At 48.3% G+C, this 22,301-nt stretch overlaps 1 protein-coding gene across 1 annotated transcript; it reads right to left on the bottom strand.

Moving 5' to 3' along the window:
- Positions 1-9,582: 9,582 nt before the first annotated feature.
- On the bottom strand, positions 9,583-18,866 carry LOC108505886 (somatomedin-B and thrombospondin type-1 domain-containing protein-like). The gene is made up of 5 exons (XM_017832307.1): positions 18,635-18,866; positions 15,868-16,062; positions 14,864-14,942; positions 13,448-13,624; positions 9,583-9,987 (listed from the first exon to the last, which is right to left on the bottom strand). The coding sequence occupies exons 1-5, from the start codon at positions 18,864-18,866 to the stop codon at positions 9,870-9,872; spliced, it is 801 nt and encodes a 266-aa protein (XP_017687796.1). The 3' UTR covers positions 9,583-9,869.
- Between the last annotated feature and the right edge of the window lie 3,435 nt (positions 18,867-22,301).

Genomic DNA, 22,301 nt, shown 5'->3' with positions numbered 1-22,301 from the left:
GTCCCTGGACTCCGAGAGCCTGTGCTCGGCCCCCTGGCAGGGAGGAGGCGTTTCCCCGCGTGGTGCCAACCCCGCGTGGGTCCCCCCACGCCCTCACCCAGCCCTGTCACAGCACAACAACCTCCAGCCCCCGGAGCTGCTGCCCTGTCCCCGTGCACGGCAAAAAGTCACAAACTGTCTCACGGCCGAGGGATTTCACAGCAGCTGAGGCTGAGAGGTTCTGTTGCCCTGACCCTTGCTCATGGAATGCTCTCTGCTTCTGAAAATTAACTTCTGAATGTCCAAAACAGGGTGACACTGACCCCCAAGACATAAACCAAGGTGCTTATGCCAGGAGAGGCTGGGGGTATTCCCAGGGATGGGATTACAGGCTTCCACCTCCCGGGCTGCTGTTTTAACTATCAAGGATCATTCTAGGAGGGGGAAGCTAAAAAACCTCTGTTGAAATACGAAGCCCACACTCTGAACATACCAAGTCCATCCCTCCTGTTGTATTTCCCTCATTTGCTCTCCCTTCAGAGAATAATCTCCCAGAAGCTTTGCAAAAGTTTTTTCAGTATCATTCTCTGCCTGGAACCAGAATTTTCTCCACCATGGGTGACAAAGCCTGGTGCCTCTCTTTTCTTTTCCTGGCTGCTACTTAAGGTATAAGATCCATATCCCTAACACAAACCATGCTGGGACTTCTAATTGGGTTTTCCTCCCACTGTAACTCCCTCTACCATCTGTTTCGCTCTTTCTCTCGGATGACACATCCCTCAGTCACTGAGCAGTGCCATGGGAAGCCAACCCAACCTTGGAGACTCAGCCAGAGCAGCACCTTCCCTCTTCCCCATACCCCCAGTGGCCACCAGCCTCAGCTCTGGGGCAGAGGTGGGACTTCAAACCACCACCTGCCCCTGGGGACAGGGAGGGGATCAGATGCTGGTGGATCACTGCAATCCAATGGATCACTGTATTCCAGTGGATCACTGTATTCCAGTGAATCATTGTATTACAGTGGATCACTGCATTCCAGTCCACATTCCTGGCTGGGTTTTACCCCCAGATGGGCTGTAGGGTTTCTTGGAAAAGGAGGCAGAACCCCCAGTGTCTCTGCAGCCCAGAGCTCGGTGTCTCTCAGCAGGGCTGGGGGCCCACGCTGTGTTTTTAAGCAGCAGCAGAGCTGTTTAACCTCTGGCACAATGGATTTTTCTGCTCAGCTTGAAATCGCCGCTGTGCTTTCAGCAACCAGAAACTCCCCACGTCCCCAGCACTAACCAAGGGCTCTGGAGCCTCTCTGCTGAGATAATTGGTTGCCCCAGGCTTCAATAGGATCCAGGCACTGCTTTCCACTGCTTCATCTGAGGAGATACTAAGCTGTCAGAAACATGGCTACTTCTTCTGGCCTCTTTCCAGACCCCGAGTCATGTTAGAGTTGAGCTGCTGCAAATGAAAATACATTAGAATTTTAAATCAGTACATAAGTGATGCTTGCTCATTGGGAAACTGGAAGTTAATATTGCCTGCAGCTATTACTAGTGTTTTCAGAAATAATTCATTAGCTGCAAAAATCTTCTTTCATTTCTCAGGAAATGAAACAAAAAATTAGCTCCTTTACTTTCCTTATTAATTCCTTCCTTTCCATCTCCTTCAGCACTGTCCCCTTTCCAGGATGCAAAGTTGAGACACGAGGTGTTAAAGACCATGGGGACACATTTCAGGTGAGCTCTTGAGCAGGTGCCTTCCACCAGTTCTCCTAATACTTTAGTCATGGTTTTGTGAGTGGGGTTTTTTGACCTGCCCGTCCCCACCTCTGAGAGGAGCAGTAGGACACGCCAGTGGTGGCCTCTGGCTGCCAGGGTGTGATCACTGGAGTGGTGGGGTACAAAAGGACTGGTTGGATCAGCTGGTCTGTCCCAGCAGGGACACACAGCCAGCACTAAGCCACAGGGGACCAAGTCAGAGGCACTGCTTTCCCCTGCAGTAACTCTGACAGCTCCATTTTTCATGGCGTGAGGAACACCCAGGAAGACTTTTCCTCTGCACGCTTCAGCTCCTCTGGTTTTGGTCCCAGAAGAAAAGCAACACACATAACTCAGCAAGAGAGGAAAAGAGGAGGGTTCTGCAGATTTTGTCTCAAAGAAAATACACCAGAGGTTGAAGTAAAGCTCCATGAGCCAAATGTTTTGGTCAACCTCACAATGTCGCAGGAACGTGAAGCTAAGTTTCTTGTAATTTCAGGGCTCTGGAGAGTTGAAGGTCTTTCTGAAAGTCTTGAAGAGCACCAAAAGCTCTGAACTAACTGCACCTACCCAGGCTGCTCACAGCAACCCTGGATGAACCTCCCTCGTTCCGCAGAGAAGGGGCCCAGCTGTCTGAGCCCCGCTGCCCAAGGAGAGAGGGAACACCCACATCGGCAGTGTGAGAGCAGGAGCTTCCACCCAGCTGCCTCTCTCATACACATCTCAGCTTTGCCGACAAATTCAAACACCCTATTTCCCAGGACATGGAGCTGCTTTAGCATCTGAGTAAAACATGACAAATATGTGAGTGATTTGCCTGCTGTCCCGGAGAACACTTGGCTGAACTGCTCGTCTCCAGCAAAGCTGATGCTCCCGATGCCATCTGCAGATGGCACTGTCGCGTGCTGCTGTGTCACACCTGCCCTCAGAGCAAGGGGAGCTCACCTGGCAAACAGCCTCTGCTCTTTGGTGGGTGCCCACCTGCTGTTCCAGGGCTCCGGCCCTGGGGCTGCCCGTCCCACCCCACCCCATCCCATCCGAGCTCTGCCCCACACTCCCGTCCCCCCCAGACGTGGCAGCTGCGCCCGGTGGCACCTGGAAGGGAACTCATTTTGTCTCCTTAGTGGTTTGACACTGCAATTAGACTGGGTTCAATTGCTGGGACATTGCCACCTGTGCTAATAGCCAAAATTGCTTTCACAGATAGACTGCAGCATTTTGAATTTGGAGAGAGATTACTGTCCCTTTTAATTACATTTTCTGCCTCTAATGAGACAATTACAAGCATTTCAACAGCTCCCAGTCATCAGCCTTCCACTGTACAAGAGCACAGGAGAAAAAGGCATCCTCACCTCCCCCTTCTCTTTCCTCTCCCACCCACCAATTTCTCTCAGCAATTCACGAGTGTGTCATGTATATTCACCTCCATCCTGGCAGAGATCCCAGCAGCACTTAGACTGCCCAAAGCATCCTCCTGGATGTTCCAGCTGTTGCACTTGAGGGCTGAACTCCCAGTTCAGTGACCTTCATAGGGCAGCACGTGTGTAAAGAACAGCTGCACCCCCCCACACACACTCATCTTTTTCACCTCAAGCCAGGAGTGCTGAAATCAAAGACATTATTCATATGTGTACAGAGGATATTATCTCAGAATTAAATCACCACAGGGGCACAGAAGGTGCCCTACCAGGCTGTGCACTCTAGTGGTCTTCTCACAAAGGTCAGTGACTTCAGCACCAGAAACGTGCCTGGAAAATAAACTGGAAGCTCAGGTTCGTGCTGTGTGGTACCTGAGCACTGGAGGGCTGGTCCCTTCCAGATAGAAATCCTTTTTGCTCTTAAAGCCAGAGCTCTCTAATGTTAAAATTTTCCAAATATCATCGCTGTAAGACTGCACAGCTCTGTGGATAAATACTGCATTTAACATTCCAGTGTAATGAAGTACAACGCTCTGGTCAAGAATAGAAGTTTATTTAAGGCAATATAAAAATATTGCCATTAATCCAAGGTTCTGGTACCCTACAAATCAGGATGCTGGAGAGCAGCCACTGTAAGCAGGGCAGATTTAAAGGCCTCCCCACATGCTGCTGTGATGTCTCTGCAGAGTCGTGGGGCATCTTCCATGGACAATGATACTCCCACTTCCCATGGGTCTGTCTCAAAGATCCCAGTTAATCAGGCCAGATGAACGTATTGAGGGGGGAGGGCTTGTTTTCCATATGTGTTCATATTGATTTCTGCCTTTGCAGGAAGTTGGACAAACGCATGGGAGGGAAGTTTCAGGTGCAGATCTCTAATGAGGAGCGTTATTAACCCAGAGAGATGTAAAAACCTTAAAGAGCAAGAGCTGATCAGGGTCTTCTCTTTGTCAGCCCAGACCTTGAGGCTCTTTCCTCAGCCCCAGCTAGGGTTCAACCTGCCCAGCTGCAGCCCTGACATGGACACACAAACCACGTGTTAAATAGTTTCCATCATAAACCCCAAGCACTGGGAAAAACTCCTACCAACACCCTGTCCTTGGGGAAGCTTCCCTGGGAGCCAGCTGGATCTAGGGTTTACCTTTACCTAGTTAAACATGAATCACTGTTGTCTGATTAGAGATGATCTTCCCAGTACTTTGCTGACTAAACCATGCTGTTTTGACACACCAGTTCAAGAGCTGTCACTTTAATTACACGAACGAGTGGTGACGCAAAAAAAACCAGAAGTAGCAGCAAAACGAAAAAAAAATATTACAAACCCCCAAGTGATAGAAACAGAGCTTTAATGAGATCAGTGGGAGGGCTGGAGGAGCTGCACGAATACGTAGGAGGGGATGAGCTGTGCCCACACCCAGAGAATCTCTCTGAGGGACCCTGAGCCCGTCACAGAAAGGGGAAGGTTTTTACAACCCCCCCTTTGACAGCTGAGAAGATGAAAGGGAGAAGGGCTGCATTCCAGGGGGGTGCAGGAGGCCAGGAGCTGAATGTGGCATCAGGGCCAGGCCTTGCCCCGCTGCTGCAGCCAACAGCACTTGTGAGACATCAAAGTGCTGAGCCTGATACCGAATTATCGACATTTTCAAATAGGGCAGCAGGTAGAAATAAGGAGCATTTGCTACTCACACTTTTGGGGGGATGAGTTGTTCTTTTTCAAAGGAAATGGCTTCTTACCAGAAATAAACTTTCGACCTCCATTTATCCTTCAAATTTCCTTCAAGTTGTTCACATTTTTATCTAAGAAAGTCTTTGCAGACACCAAAACTGCCCAGTTTGTGCAACACCTTCCAAGTTGACCCTAGATTGTGCATTCAGGTTAGGGAAAAACAAACAAACAGAAAACCAGCACAAAAAAAGCCTTGTTTTTGGGACTTGCATTTAGCAGAAAATGAAAAACATTCATTCTCAACAACCTTTCTCACTTAGAAAAATCTCCTCTGTGACTTCAGTCCTACTTCCTAAAGAAAGAGGTGAGAAAAGAAGTGCTCTGTCCTCCCAGCAAAGCTCTGGGTTTTCCCAGCCCACCTCTCACCAGCCCCCACGACCCACCACGTTTTCCCATCGTGTGATTCCTGGGACTCCAGGCACAGCCTCCAACCAGAGCAGTGACCCTGGTTCTCTCCAGTTAAACCTGTTACCTACGTGAATGAGCTGAGGAAAACCAACAGGAGGCCTCCCAGCAACGAGTTTGTGACTCCAGGGGTCAGTGACAGGGGTTTGAAACCCTCCACAAGTTTGGGATAAATTCTGAGATGATATATAATCCAGACTCATATTCTCCCAATCCTATTTACTAAAGCAATAAGAACTTGCACTTCCCATGGCACCCCGGGCATATTATTATACTATGCAATTTCCTTCTGCAAAAAGCCAATTAACTGTACATGTCTGTACCCATTCTGCCAACTACATCATTTTATAATTTCAGAACAGCAGCACAAAACTGCCAGGGAGTTATCAGCAAGAAATGTTCTGCAATAATTAATAGATGCAGAGATTAAGAAAAGGAGCAAACTAACCACACAAATTAATACAGTCAATTATAATGCAGCACTTTACAGGGCCAGGATCTTGTGTAAAATGAAGTTCCTTATTAAGCTTTACCATCTCCCCCCTATGGCAGAGGCTGAGGAGCAGCCTGAATGTGAGCTGGTTTGAGAACTGGGTTTGGGTTTTTTTTTATTTCCCTCTGTTTGTGCTCTAAGGCAGAGATTTGAGAACAAGCAGGTCTGATTGTAGTTTGGGATCTTAAGTCATCTCTGACCCCCCTTCCCTCTCCCCTTTGATCAACAGGTGATGGAGTCATGCTGAACAAAACCTTCCATAATTGACTTTTCCTTTCATGGATCTGGCCATTTTCCACTCTTCCAGACAGCTGTGAGTCCAGGGTGGACACTACTGGCCCCACCATCTGACCTCCAGTGGGCTCCTGCCTGCACAGCACAGGCTGCTCAAAGCATGGACAGCACTGAAACCTTCAGCTTCACCCAACTTCCTCAGAGCCTCTGGAAAATCCACTCCCTCCCAGTTTTGTGGAAAGCCTCTGGTCTAAGCAACTGAGATTCTCTCACCATTTTTTTTTAATATTTCTCATATTTGGGTTTGTAGTTTTAGGCTGCAGGAGACACATTTACAGAACAGAATAATCTCTGCTGTTTCAGACTCTTCTCTCCTTTCTCACCCATACTCCTCCTCTTGCAGTATCATGACAATCACCAAGCAACTAATGTTAAAACTGGAAAGAACTTCCAAATTTCCTCACAAAAAAAAAAAAAAAAAACAAGGAAAAAAAAAGGAAAAAAGAGAGAAGAGAATCAGTGGTCTTAATATTTAAGGGCTCAAAATACTTAAAATGAAGGATTAAAAAAAAATTAGGTTTGGAAAGCTAAAGAAAACAGAATAGTCTCATTTATTAAGAAGTATTGCTGACTCCTACCACTCCTGCAGAACGTGCTCAATTTGCAAAAGAAACATTGTCCTCAGAGCAACAAAACTATTTAAGAAAACTACTTTTTTTGTTGTCATTCTTTTCCTTTACCTTTGGCTCCTGAGCTTTCTGGGCATATTTTATCTCTTGTTTCTAAATGCACAAGGCCTGTTTCCTTAAGGAAGGAAGCAGATCCACATACATTCAGATGACTGCAATCCCACATACCAGGGCACCTAATGAAGAGACCCTGTAAAAAATGGTCTTTTACCATCTTCTGTTTCAAATGTAGAAGAAAGCTGCCGAATTCCAGGCTGGACACTACAGGGTTAGGGTGAGGAAAAGCACAATTCTCCCTCCACCCCATGACGATGAAAGATTTCTCTCCCACAGAAAATGACATGGCTTCTTCAGCAGCTTCTAAAAGGGCCTGGATTTTTTTGCTTGGCTTTTCATCGTTAAAAATTGAGATCCTCAGCTGGAGAGCAGAGGGAAGTGTAGGAGCATCAGCTGAGCCTAATTTTCCTTTTACATAAATCCGACTCACTGGTGCTTTGGCTTTACTTGCTCCTCCTTTCATCTGGAGCCAGGCGGGTGCCTGGAAGGTGGAGCTGCCTGAGCACAACTGGCAGTTCCGCATTATCAGAGCCCAACAGGATGATTTATGGAAGATGAGGACTGAGCTCCTGGCTTCGTGTTTTTGCCGTGGGAGATGTTCTCCTGTTGATACCCAATGGTGGAAGGTTTTCAGCGTTGTCATGGGAACGGCTCTGCTCCTTGGAGAGCAGCCTCTCCTCCATGTGAGGCTGCCTTGCTTGTTTACTGTACAAAGCCATTTTTCGGGAGCGTTTTGCCTTGGATTTCCAAAAGCCTCACCTTTCCTAAAACTCAGGTAGTAGAAATTATGGAGATTATGACGGATGGTGATAAAGCTTCCAGAGGGAAACAGGCAGGACCCAGTATGTGTCAACAGCATGAGCTCATTTTCATTTGCCAGAAAGGTGATCTGACAGCTTCATTATCTACTTAAAAGGCTCACTCTTGCTCACTCTCTCTCTCTCACACACACACTTCCTTCCCCCAGGAATTTGCCAACAGGATTTGTTTGTGCAGTCACAAAAGGTGTGGAGGTGAAGCCAGCACATGGCACAGCCCTTTTTAGGATGTGCTGATGCAGAGACATTTGCAATGTCTTGTTTCATCAAGTGACAGCCTGTGCAGAAATACAGCTGCTATGAGAGCCCCTCGGGGGCTAATTCTTTCGTACTCCTGCATGCCCAGGCTACAGTGACAGGAGGAAAGCACTGTCCTACCATGCCACCACCAGCAGCTCTTGACAGCACCTCATGTTATCAGCTCTCGGGGATGAGGCAGCAGCAAAGAAAACCCCTGTGGAAGACTTCAATTTTTTAGGCATTACTAAGCAAAAATTGCATCTTTTATAGCTTCAGTCCTCAATTCTGAAAGCATCTGGTAAAAGCAGGGTTTCGTGTGATCAAGAGTTTGGGTAGATTTTGAAAGTAAAAAACATTTCCAATAGCTGGCTCCTTTCTGTTCCTGAAATGACCACCCACCTCTATAGGGCCCTGTGGCTCAATAAGGGGCTTCTGCAGGACAAGGAAAACCTTCCAATGACTAAATGCTACTCTGATTACAGATCCCCACCGAGGGATGAAACTGGCTTTCAGTTTGACAGAAATCTTCACCGCAAAAACCGGAATGACATTCTCCAGTTATTTATTCCCAGCCCATTTCTGGGATCACATCCCTCCACTCACACGCCAACAAGTGCTCCTGGGACAGCCACAAGTTCATCACGGGTTATGTGACACAGTGAAGTACAAGACTTTTTTTTTTTTTTGGTCTTAAAATCTTGCTACTCTGGGATGAGATTATCCCCCTGTGAGTCATTAATCCACAGCCAGCTTGTAACACACAGTGAGAAGCAGAACCCTGCTCTCAAATCCCTTCTGCACTGGCCAAGGACATCAGGCACTTTCTGAGCACTCAGCGCCCACCACACGCCTCAGTGCTCATTCGTGTCTCCATGCAAGACCTTCAGCATGGTCATTAGATGGCTTTTGTGATCCTATTCCAGACTAGAGCTGAACTTGAGCATTAAAACTCTGCTGGAGCCAGCCCCAGCCTCTCACCTGGGTGTGACAGATGGAATGACCTCGACCTCACCCTGCAGCGCCTCTGCCCCAAAGCACAAGTCCTGTCTGTAATTTTGGTTTTAAGCAGATTCAGAAGCATGTGTGTAACAAAAGAAATATCACATCCGCTTCTGCACAGTGGTAGGTCGTGGTGCTGCACTTCCACTGGGAAATCCTGAGTAGTTCTGGAACTGGGCAGCAGCGACTTTTCCTTCAGCCTGACCTGCTGGAGTTAAGGAGTCAGTGGCAAGCCTGGAAAAAATTAGGCAGGTTCAGGTGCTAAAGAGAGGGCATCACACAGATTAATCAAACAGACAGACACTGGGATAATATCTTCAGTCTCCTTTATTTTCATTTATAGAAAAGTATGAATAGAAATCAGCAGATTTTAAGGAAAATATTTCAAATATTTCCCAGTCAAAACCACAAGGCTATAGCCAGCCCTTCCTATTTAGAGCCCCAGGACTGCACTGCATTTTGGGGCAACTCAAGAGATGGTCCTTGAAACCTTGAGTCCAAGGGCCAATTTGTCCCTGATATCTGCTATTCTCACAGATTTGAGCAGACTCATTTCTAAGTTCTGACATTAACTCAGCAGTGCAAGATCAACCCTCTGTAAGAATGAGGGTCAGTATGAAATGATGAGACCAGGGAGGGTGAAAACAGAAGGAAAAGATACACAAGCACAAGCAGGAAGCGTCCACAAAGTGCTATTGCCATGAAAAGGAGGCACTTGAGTTAATTTACTTTGCATTGTTGATTCTTCATTGAGACTTTAGAAAAAGAATAACTAAACCTGGGTTCTTACGGCCTTTATTGTCGCATTTGTTATTTGGTAAATTCTCTATCCTCTCAAGAAAGGAGGGATTTGCAAGAAGTCATCAGGGTCAGACATGTCTCTCTCAGGGAAGAAAGAGACTGGCACTTCCCAGCCAGCCTGATTTCTTTGGAAATCGAGGAGCACAGACAGACAGAGGATTGTGGGTGCCCCCTCTGACACGGAGCAGTCGCTGCTTTGCCTGGGGCTCCCGCTGCTGCCAGAGGAGGCACCACAGCCCTGGTGCACTGGGGCTGCCTGGGGAAGTCAGATGAACAAGAAGCTGTGAACAGAAGGGCAGGAGCAAGTGTCCAGCTGGCGAATTCTCCTCCAGGTTCCCTTGCATCGAGGGTTCCCCACCGCCTGCCAGTGCAACAGCTGATTCCTGAAACACAGTCACCAGAGGGAGACAGTAAATAAGCTGCACCCCCACTGCAGGGCAGTCACAACGAGGCCTTAAATCACCCAGGAAATCCCATTTAGTCTGACAACATCCATTTTCACTCCATGGCCCCAACTCTGCCTTTCTACCACTGTGAAGAGGCAGCAGCCACAGGGAGGCTTGTAGGTCATACAAGTGTGAAGTAAAACCTCACAGCCACAGAAACGGAGATTTTGCTGTAGCACTGTGCCCATTTCCAGATTTTAGCATTCAGCAGTTTAAGGGAATTCCTCACATCACTGTTTTCCAGCCCTGACCTTTGGAGAAGCACAAATACCACAACTAGATCAACTCTGGCCTTGTGCAGAGCGCTGTCCACAGATGGCCCAGCAGACCCCCAACTCTCTTTGGTTTACAGTTCTGTGGAAACTGGAATTACTGTTCTAGCTCCACAAAGATAACCCTGCCCTTGGCTTAATGAGGTGTCATGCTCCAGAGCCGGGATTTATGTGTCACACATGGCTGGAAAAAGCTCGCTGTATTTTTCTTTTGGCTCAGGGTCATTTCAAAATACCAGATTCTGAGGATTAAGATCCCAGATAAAGCAGGCTGTGCACAGAGCAGTCCCATACCCTTCAAAACTCTGGGCTGCAGCTTTACCTTTACTTCTTAAACACATAAGCTCAACTTTCTTACTCTCATCTTGCTGGTGGGGAAGGCAAATACTGACTTTGCTATAAAACAGGTTAAATCAAGTCCATCCATCCTCTCTCTCCCTCTGCCCCACAACATGGGCACAAACTGCTGCAGTCTGGACATTCATGTGCTGCAAGCACCACATCTTGCTCCAGATGATGAGCAGCTGATCCTCCAAGACACAGGGTAACAGTTTCACAGATGTCAAGTCTGTGCTTTATTTGTACATCTTCTAGAAGAGGATCCAAAATTAGTAGATCTACTTCCCAGCTCAATGCTCTGCCTTGTTTATCCCATAACTTTCTAGAACAAAAAAGGCAATGCAAGCTAGATTATCCTAGCTATCCTCACCTGGTGGCCCCAGATCTGGCCATACACCAAGGACTTTGAGAAACATCCTGAGCTTGCATAACAGGGGTTAAAATAAAATAGCTTCTTCTACAGAGTGGGAGACAGGTGGAAGGCAGAGATAACAAGCATCTCTCTTCAACTTGAGACGTTTATAAGCCAGACTCCACTTAGACACAAGAAGATAATTAGGAAATACTCATCAAAATATACCAGCATTGCTGAGTTTATTTTAAACTCTGTCAGCTGTTTTCCTTCCTGAGAGTCACTCTTGGAACAATATTTCAAGGAACCAAACGCTGGCACGAGGGGGAAGCCAAGCACAGGCACGGCGTGGGTGGGACACTGTGCACGTGGAGACCTGGGACTGCACGAGGACAGGGCACAGCCACACCCTGCCCACGGCTCTGGGTGCAGCCACACCAGCAGAAAGTCCAGCTGAGGGTGCACTGAGTGACTTGTGAGCTGATGGAGAAAAACTCAGCACGTGCTGCATCCCAGACTCTGGCATCAGCTTTGGCCTCCCACTGTCCCCTTTCTCAGGGCAGCAGTTGTGTTCCCATCTTCTTCCACCTTTCTTTACAAGCATCACATTTATGCCCTCCACATCTGGACAGCAAATCCCAGCCTGAGGGGCCCCAGAGCACTGCTCTCTCACAAGCCTGAATGCTCACGTATGCCCCTTTGAATAACAGAAGGCAGAAGCCTTTTCACAGACATTTCTCTCATCTCACTCAATGGCTGTTCCCAACAGTCCAATTTCTTCTCAGAGATCACAGAAGTCAGTTTTTTCCTCCAAGATCTGGTAAAAAAAATATATTGTTTCTGGAAACAAATGAGAGGATAGCTCTGCTCACATAAAGAATATACCTATAGTAAATACTTCACTTGAGATGCTGATAACAAGAAAATCAAGCAAGATACTGAGCCCTGGACAACCTCCTTGACCCACCACTCTAAGGTCAAACAGTGACACAGACAATTTCTAGGCTCTGTTCAATTCTGATGAATTTAAACTACCTGCTGAGCCATGGGCTGAGTCCTGACTTCAATGAATCAGTCACCATTCACCTCAACTCCATTATTGCTGCCTCCCTCCTGCCTTCAGCCTGCCAGCATTTGAGGATCAGATCATCATTCCTACAGGACACAGCCCCCTTTCCTTTGTGGTTCCATTCCACATACAGCAGTGTTCACCAGATCAGGTGATGATAATGCCCCCCTCTTTCTGTAGCCCAGTGCAGAAATTAATTCCTGAAAATATTTTCTATATCAATTAATCTGATGCTCCTGACTGGCTCCAGAGTTTTAGTAAATAACATTATTGCAAGCTTTTATAATCATTTACAGGTTGAATGCAGGTAAGAGCTACTCCTGGCCACATCAGGATTTTTTCCTTCCTTATCTAAAAGCTTACATAACAAGCTGAAGAGGGAAGGAACAAACTCCAAAGTGACTTCCTCATCCTGAAAGCCTGAGAAAAACCCTGCCCACAAAGGCCATTATTGGCAGTCTTGGTAGTGCAACACATTGTGTGCTTCAGGCCTGACAATCCTAGTTTAGAGTTTCTAATTCAAACCAATGTGCTTATTCCAACATTTATATAAGTTTTAAATATATCCCTGCCCAGCACTGATGGGCAATGATTTTCTCAGGCAGGGCTGCTAATCAGCTTCAGAGGATGCCTTTAATAAACCAGCAACGGGGTTAGGAGTATCAGGATTAAGGCAGTGCAGAACTGTGCCTCCAGTGACCACCACAGAGGTTTGGGAGCCAGGACCCCTCCATTGCTGGCTCTGCCCCAGAGGTGTTTCACAGCTTCAAGCCATTCCCTTCATCTTTGCTGGAGTCTGCCCAATTTCTACAACCTGAGTGGTGCAAATCAATCACCCCAAAGCTTCTTTAGCTCTCCAGGGAAAGGATGCTGAATGTACAGAGACTTACCAGACTACCACTTCCATCCAACCTCAGACGCCAGCACATACCCCAAGTCCCTAAGGCAGCTACCATTCACCACAAGTACTCAAAAAGGAGAAACTTGGAGAAACAAAATCCCCAGTGCTGAAAAATCAGAAACAGAATTGGCTTTATTTGACATCTGACAGGACTATTAACCTTAGAAGCCTGGCTGGAGTGTCTTTAAAACAAAAAACCACAACTGTGCCACCCTAAAGCCAGTGAGATTTAGCAGACTAAGGGCAGGTACTCCCACATCCAGTCCTGGTTCTGCCCGGGTTTAATACATGAGCTTCACCAGGTCATTTCAACTCTTCAAGAAACTCATGGTATGCAACAAGGAGCAGTGAATATATGTAGGGTGCTCCACAGAGCTCCGTGCAGCACCTTGGGACACTGGAACAAGTGGATCAAGGGAGAAGAATGAAAAATTCAACAGGAAAACAAAAGCTAAAACTCTTACTTTCTGCTCCCAGTGCCATCCCCGGAGCAATGCTGACTTCTGGAGTCCAGGGCCGGGTGCTGACACTCCACACAGACCGTGTGGCCCTCCCTGAGGTAGCGCATCCAGCGGGTGTACGAGTGGTGGCTGTGCAGGCAGCCCGGCGTGATGGCCACGAGCTGGAACTCAACACAGTACCTGCAAGCAAAGTCACTGAGAGGGTCAGTCAGCTCAATAACCAGGCTAGAGCCCTCCACAGGACTCCCAGACTAAACTGGAAGACCATAGATCACTAATTAAGAAAAACCAAACCAAACCAAAAAAACCCCACGCCCGAGGTCATTAAAAGCAGAACACGTGGTGTGCTTCCATTTTAATAAGGTTAAATAGGGAATAAAACTACTCTGATGGTGCTTTCAACTGACATGTCAAAAATACAAATAGAGACACAGATTGGTCAAGCATTTGACTAATCTAATTCCAAGCCTGGCATCCATTTGCTGAGCCACACTTTCTCTACCAGCTCCTATCTGTTACCTGTAATGGGTTTTGTACAGCAGCTTGTGACAGAACCTAAGAGTCAGTCTGTAAAGGTTTTCCTGTCATGATCTCCCTCCTAAGAGAGTGAGGCTGTCACATCTCAGTGGGAGGACAACCAGATTGACACAGCACTTCCATGCTTCTGATTTTAGCCAAACCTGAGAAAGAAACAGGCAAAGCCCAGGCACTGCAGGAAGAACCCCTGGGGAATCACCAGCTTGCAAGGCTGTGTATGAGGGGTTACAGGGTGGAAGGTAACCTTTCCCATCAGCACTGTGTCCCTGCTAGCAAGGAGCCCAACTGGGAAAGAGGAGGACTGGGAAGGCTGATGCCAGCTCCCTGTGTTTGAGGCACCAGCCTGGAGGCAGGGCAGCACACAAAGACATGGCAGAAGGTAAAAAGCAACAGCTTTTAGCACAGCCCTGCCTGTACCTGTGCTGTGAAACAATGCTGCAGGGGAAAACAGGCAATGTTACAGCCAAGAGGGACTGAAATGGGAGAGGGATGTGCTTCCCATGCAACAAGACAGCAAACTGGCCCCTGAGAATTTACCCCATTTATGCAAAGAAGTGCAAAGTGCACTAGATTCTACATTGAGAAGAGCTGAAGTGAATGGTCTTTGGCTTTTTGATCACATGAACACCAGTGACGCCATGAACGAAGAGACGAATTTCAGTCCTGTACTGGCCTCACATCAAGGCAAACCCCCAACCTTCAGAGGCCCTGCAGACAGGGCTGGGGCTGAGGGGAGAGCAGGGCCCTGCTCCAGTGAAGTGCTGCCGTTCTGCTGGCGAACACTGACTCTGAGTGGCGAAAAGCTGGGCCACAAACTGCAACCAGAGAGACTCTGCAGGTGGAATACAACTGAGTCCCTGGGCCCAGCCTCCTCCAACTTACCCTGCTCTTTCCTTGCCATCAGCTGCAGCTCTTTTCTTCCTCGCTTTTCCAAACCCTCCCGTAGTTATTAATGCCGGGACTGTGTTTACCAAAGAGAAAGGGTACAGAGCGTCAGTGGCAATGCTGCACTAAGGCTCCTCACGTCTGCAAAACAGCAAAGATGGGCTTTTAATGTCATAGGGTCTTATCTTCAGCAGGAGACAAAAATAATTCTAACTTTGTATTTTCGTATTATCCATGACAGTCAACCATTTCACTGGAAAGAGAATCTGTAGAGCTGCCAGATTTTAGCCTGAGCAGAGTAAGCCTACTTGTAGGCACATCCAAAAGACAGAGAGGGGGACAACGTTCACTTAATGCCCACTCTCAGCAGGTTTGAAGTCAGCTGCTGCTGACATCCAGACTGGACAAATTTTGACCCCAAAATCAGCAAAAATGACAAGTAATTCTTCTAAAACTCGGTAAAGTTGTGCCATGAAAAGCTGATTTGAACCAACTAAAATCAGGCTTTTTCTCCAGAAACTATGTGGAGGTCTCCTCTGCCTGCACTCTGCTCCAGTGCAGAGAAGTAATATCTTGTCTGACAGGTATTGCTCCTTTGTGACTTTTTGCAGATAACACATAAAATAAAAAAAAAAAATATATAAATGACAAAAAAAAGTATTCAACATCCACTTACAGAAGTTTTAAACAGACATATATCTGCCAACCCTATCAAAATTGTCCGAGATTTACGCTTGTATAAGTGAGAGCACAACAGCCCTGTAATATCTCACTTTTGAGCAGAACACAGCTAATGGCAGGCACCACCTCCAACACTGGGAAGGACACATGGAAGCCCTGTGTGAAGAGCTCAGTTCTCACTTACCCAGGCAGGGCCAGGGCAAACAGGCTGGTACCTGAAAACAACTCTTCAAATATAGTGAAGACCAGCTCTGCTGACCCAAACCAGAGTCCTCCCCACGATCACCCCCCCCAGATACTTTTATTTTCAGTGGACTCACTCAGGGACTGTTTGCACTCTGTTCCTTGCTGAGTCCAGTACTCCACACAGCCAGCCCTCTCCTCCAGAGCAGGACATGCCTCTGCCCCGTTCCTGGGCTCCTGGACAATGTGCCTTGTCCGGACACGATACGTTGTCTTGCAAGGCTCTGCACAGCTGCTCCAGGCGCTCCACTGAGATACCACACAGGGGATAACTGGAGCAAGAGTAACAAAAGGGGGGTGTGGAAGGTTACAGGAGTGATGCCAGTGACATGCCTTCTCCAGAAAAGACATTTTTTGACATAGCTCAGTACAACCTTCCTTATTTCAGACCTGTCCCACAGTTGTGTTGGGCAGTTCCCAGCAGTTCTCCTCCCAGGAGATTATCTGCCCAGGTTCCAGCCAACCAACACAACCTGACAACCAAGAACAATTCCTTTGACACTTGCAGGTCAGCCCAGACTCATACATTATTTCCCCCCACACGTATTCTCAGTTGGCTTCAGTCCCTCTCCTTGCATTTCTGCACCTTGTGCCCGAGCTGGGTCAGTGTAGGACAGCACACCCTGCCAGGACCTCCAGTGTCAGTTGTCAGGGAACAGGCGTTCACTCCCTTGCTAGTTCAGCCCTCAGGTGCCTCAGGCACACAGAGCTGCTGAAGGCCAGCCCACACCCCTGTGAACACACTGAGCCAAGGGCTGCCTTCCACCAAAGTCCCTGTGAGCACCTGAGGCAAACCCCCCATGCGTGACCCCCGATGCTGAGCTCAGGCATGAGGAACTCCCTGGTTCCCAGCCCAGCTCCCCTGCTGCTCTATCACTCAGTTTAAAGATGTGGATGATCCCATTCAAACACATTAAGAAGAGCCACCGTGCTCAGCACCTACAGCAACAGACATTACCAACTTACAAGGGCACGCACAACCTTGAGTCCCAATGATTTCAGTGGAACACGACCTGCTGAATGCTGGGACAAATCCCAGCCTTTCTGAGCAGCTCAAGCTTGATACTTCAATTTATTCTCCCTCAGAACACAGACAAACCTAACTACAGCATTAACCTCACTGGAAAATGCATTTGTCTTCAGAAACTTTAGGATGATCATTCAAATGCTACTGCTCTTCTTTTTTGTCTAAAGTCAACACAAACAGCTTTTTAAACCTATTCAAAGACTAGACATTACATCAATTATCTAAGTAATTGTGACATTTCTTATATGCAGCAACACACCACAAATGAGCCTTTGCATCGGTCTGTAGGCTACCCAACTTTATCATCCTTTTGTGCATTTGATTTGATCAGAATATTGTGCTCTTCAGTTTGGTTTGGTGTCAGATATTAATGCATTTTCTTTAATATTTTGCTTTACAAGTCAGTTTGATAAAGTAGCTCTTGAAAGCTCAGTGAAAGAAAGAAAACTACTGGAAAAGGTTAGGCTGTGGAGGCAATACAAGTCAAAGTAGAGCTGAGTCCCTGACCTCCAGGACAAACAAATCACAAGAAATAACACAGAAACACCTCACCCAGCAGAGCAGCAGCTCTGCCAGCTCACAGTGAGCAGGCACTGCTGTACCTCAGGGAGCAGGTGCTGCTGTTCCCTGGGGAGCAGCTGTCCCTTCACAGTGCCTGACCACATCCTGCCAACACATTTTCCTTATTACTCAGCTAATGAATCAGCTGTATGAATAGACACAAGAGGCTCCTGTCCATCCCACTTATCCCTGACAACTGCCAAGAGCAGCAGGATTCGGACACAGAGGTGCTGAGGGAGCAGCTGAGAGCCCAGCAGTTGTCAGGCACCAAAGGCATGGGGGCATCCAGCACCAACACCATCCTGAACAGCCCCAGCAGCAGGGGAGCCCAGTGCATGGCCCTGCAGCACTGGGTGTCCTTCCTCGGGAGGGGAGAGGCAGGTTTCAGGGATCCCAGCAGCCCCACTTCATGCTCCCTGCTGCCCTTGGGAGCTGTGGGGCTACAGGTCTGCCAGCCTGGCCTCATCCACAGACATATCTTGTATAAATCACTCTGGAATTAACCTATTTCCGACCCATTTTCCAGCTCTGTGTTGAAAGGAAAAGGACAAATCACAGGAATGTGTGCCCATCTGCCTAGAGCACAACTCTGCTTTGGCACAGCTATGCAGGTTTGAAATCAAAGGCATTATGCGAGTGGTAAGGATCCTTGAGGATGCTGTTTGTGGGAAGGGAGTATGAGATCGTTCCACTTACTAAAGTAACTTTTCTCCTTAATTGACATCCACACTTAGTAGAAGACGTCCCTGGAGGGAGCACTGCTGTGCTCCCCAGGATCCCTACACAGCCGCACGGGCACCGGGGGCCAGGCTCTCGCCAGGGGAAACCTGAAGCTGCAGCTGCCGATGCCTTTTGCAGGACAGCACGGACTGACAGGAGCAGCGGATCTGATCCCATCCACGGTAATTCAATCCACAAGAGGGAAAGGGGGATTCCGACTCAGTCAGAAAACGTCCCGTTTCACGTTTCTGTCCTGTAGGAAGACGCAGCAGCATCCTGACCTGCCCAGCGAGCTCCTGCTCCAACGGGACCCCGGCAGGACCCGGTACCTCCGAGAGCCACGGCCCAGGTGGGGAGCGGAGCGCCCGCAGCATCACCGCTCATCACCGCAGCATCACCGCTCCTTCGGCCGCCCGCAGCTCCGCCCGCCCTCCCCACGAGCCGCGACGGTGCCCGGACACGCGGCCAGAGCCCGAGGGGGGCACGGACCGCTCCGCTCGGGGGCTGCCCAGCCCAGCCCAGCCCCATCCCCTCACCCGGGCAGGTCTCGGCATAGTCGTGGCAGCAGTCGAGGGTGCGGACACACGCCTGGTCGCAGTAGCAGGGCCCGGTGGAGCCGTCGGGCCGCCGGCCGGTGCTCAGGCAGGCGGGGTCGCGGCCGGGGCAGCAGAGCCCGCGGGCCGCACACCCGGCGGGCAGGGCCGGCGGCAGAAGCAGCAGCAGCAGCAGCAGCAGCAGTAGCGGGATCCAGCGGGGGCTGCGGGCCATTGTCCCGCACCGCCCGCGCTCCCACACCGGCGGGAGCTGCGGCGGAGGGGCCGGGCCGGGCCGGGCGGGGCCGGGGCGAGTCCTGCGGCGGCCGCTCCCCCGGGATCAGCGAGTGCCAGCCCAGGCAGAGCCCCCCGTGCCGCTGTCCTGTGCCCAGCCCTGAGCCGCAGCCCTGTGGCAGCAGGTGCTGCTCACACCAACACCCTCCTCTCCCGCCGCACCCCTCAGTCCCACTCCTGCAGACTTTTCAAACCCCAGGTATCATTTCTGCACTGACTGCTGGCACTTACCCGCCAGAGTATCATAAAGATTATCACCAAAAACGGATGATAAAAGAGACAATTTTTTGCCTGATTTGACTCCAGCATACCTCAGCAGCCATTAAAAACCTGAAAGTACTTAATTCCCAGTACAGCAGCTCCCAAGGAACACGATCCAGCTGGCTATTCTGCCTCTCTACAGAATTACTCTGAATTTTCTGCTTACTTTGAAACGCAAGAAGCTCAAAGTGATTACAACCACTCCTGTGAATTATTTAGCTATTCAGTAGGAAGCAAAAGGCTTTACTGTAACTTTTTATCAAAGAGGCTTACTCTTAAATATTGATCACAACAGATGTTATACCTTGCTAAACACTGAACTGGGATTTATAAAACCCACCCACTGATTTTTTGCAAGTGATTATGCCATTGTACTAACAGTGGGTATGGGCAGAATGTTCCCACTTCAGGGAGACTGCAGCAAAGATGCTTCTGGGAAAACAGAAAATAACATTAGAAGACAGGCTAACACCTTCAGCATGTGCAATGCTGGAGGCTTGGACACAGAGGAGATGTGGCACTGTGCCAGCTCGGGCAGAACATGGTAAAATGCTCCAAAAAGATAAGAAAGAAAAGGAACTTCAGCTTCTTTGTATATCAGTAGATGTCTGCAGCAAAGGACAGATGTCTCGTTTTCTTGGCAGTGGTCAGATATTGTCACCTTGGAAATCGCACCTGTGACAAATCCTGCAGTGGGAAAGAGGCAAAAAAAGGCCAGGAGAGGAAAGAGAAGAGCACTAGAAATTAGAGGCCATGGGGTCTAGGAAGTAGGAATTTAATGATACCAGGAGTTAATTCCTGTCTCTGCCAGTGAGTCACTCCCCATGTGACCTCAGGTAAGTCATTTAACCAGTGAATGTCTCATTCTTGATCTAGAACAGGAAGGACATTCAAAAGGAGATTGCATTACTCAGCTAATTAGTTAACACAAACCAGAGGCCTGTGTGGCTCTTGTGCAATTCCCTGTGGGGCAGCAACAGAGCACAGTTCCCAGGACCAGCACTCCTGCTTCCATGCTCCCCATCCCCCTGCCAACACTTGGTGAGGTAGGAGGAACACCTTCCCACTGTTCTGAGACACACAGAACTGGCTGAATAAAAATTAGCTTCTGAAAGCAATGAGGCCACACAAAGACTGCAATTTTGACTGACCCTGTGCTGTTAGGAAAGTTGCATCTGGGTCCAGGCATCTCAGTAGGGTTTATATTCAATCCCCCAGCCAAATTCTTGGGAGCAAACTTTGTTTCTCATCTCACATTCCTGCAGTGAAAGCAGTTCTCCCTTGTTCTGGTTTGACACAGCCCTAAGGATTTCTTAGGATTTGGGTTTTTTTTACCATCTTTAGAGCCTGCCAGGGAATGTCAAAGAAGACAAGGAAACATGGCCCAAGCCATGCTGGACCACATCAGCCCAGGAATAGATTTCTTGCAAGACAACTGCCGAGTCTAAAAGTGTGTCTGTTGGCCCTGTGAGGAGTGTTGGAGCCAAGCAAATGTGCTTTAATAGAAAGGAAATGTGGCTAGTCCATTGCACAGGGAGAGGTCAGGAGCAGAACAGCTTGCAGGGCTGTCCTTGGCAGTGGAGATTGTGTCTTCCATCCTGTGGGGAACACCACGAGACAGCTCACTAGGGCAGGTGGAAATGCAGCTTCATCAGCTTACCCAAACCCAGCTGCTCTCCTGGCTGGCCACGCCAGGCTCCTGCCCCCTCGCTCACTTTCCTTCCTTAATTAAGCTGCCCTGTGCTGGAGCTGCCACTGACCCAGTTCCCAGAGGCCTCCTGCTCCCTTCATTAACTCTGAGGGGCGGGAGATGTCACAGATGGAAAAGCCCTTCCAAGGGACAAAGGGGAGCTTACTCTCACTTTTATTCTTGGTAGTTAATCCGTGTCCTTGCCTGCACTACAGGCTGATCTGTGGAATGGGGAATGCCGTCCATTACCAGCTCTGTCCTAAACTTCATTTTGCCATAACTTTCACCTCACTCCCCAAAAAATAATTAAAAAAAATATTATTTTGAAGCCTAGATAGGATTTACCAAGTTTTTAAATAGGATTTACCCTAATCCCAAGTGTTAGCCCCTTAACCTCTATGTCTCTTCACCTGATAGCAAAGGTGTCAGGATGGCAGTATTTTCTTTGCTCTGTGTTTGTACAGCTCCTTGCACTCATGCAGGATTTGGATTCTGTGTATTCCAGCAATAAGGAACCAAGCAGAACTATCATTATGCAGGACAAATGAAAAAAAAAAAAAGGTTCTGGTTTAGAGTGTCTGATTTTACTTTCCACTGTCACAGCCAAGCCTGTAAAAGCATAGAAGGAAAGTAGCCAACCAAGTGATCTGATTTCTTGGAGCTGATTTCTACAGCTATATGAGGGCCACAGGAGAGCTAGCTGCCACCTCATCCAAACCCTCCTCCAAGGCTCTCACAAGGGATGCTCCGCTTGTTCATTACATTGCACCAAGAAGCACCACCAGTTCCCAAGAGCTTTCCAGAACATGAGTCAAATCAACAGCAATGGCAACACCACTTGTCCAAGTGAAGGCAAAGGTCAGCATTTCCCCCTATGCGTTTGCTGCTGTGAAGAGGTACTGACCTGAAAATCCACAGCAGAGTCCATTCTGTGCCTGCTGCCTGTCCTGCCTCACACCCAGAGTGTGCCAGGGCTCCCTTTCCCAGGCTTAGAACTGAAAAGACCTTTAAACATCATTCCTCTGTTGCACACATCTGCTGGTTTTTAGCACACAGAGATATGGGAGAAAGTTGATACCAAGCAAGACTCAGATATTTTCCTGAAGCAAATCTGAAGATAAATAAGATTATGAGCCCGTCTATTTGAGATTCTTCTGTCTTTTGCCAAAGTAGAGAAGAACATTGAACCAAATAGTCCTAAATTCCACCTGCTAATGAAGCCCACCCAGGATGGTGATCTCATTAGGACTAAAGGGACATTTGGCCAGCACACCTGAACTAGGCTATTGAGCCAAAAACCAAAAAACATCTCATCTAAATGATTCTTAGGCCTGGATTTTTCTGTGTGTGCTCAGGAGGCCAGTAACCACTGCACACCTCTTCAAATGTGTCTTTGCCACCCTTGTAAAACTCCCCTTCAGCTGG

Source organism: Lepidothrix coronata, unplaced genomic scaffold, assembly GCF_001604755.1.
Source record: "Lepidothrix coronata isolate B3197 unplaced genomic scaffold, Lepidothrix_coronata-1.0 Scaffold201, whole genome shotgun sequence".
NCBI classification, from domain to species: Eukaryota; Metazoa; Chordata; class Aves; order Passeriformes; family Pipridae; genus Lepidothrix; species Lepidothrix coronata.
The sequence above is the reverse complement of the archived record's forward strand: the minus strand, read 5'-3'. Positions and strand labels throughout refer to the sequence as shown.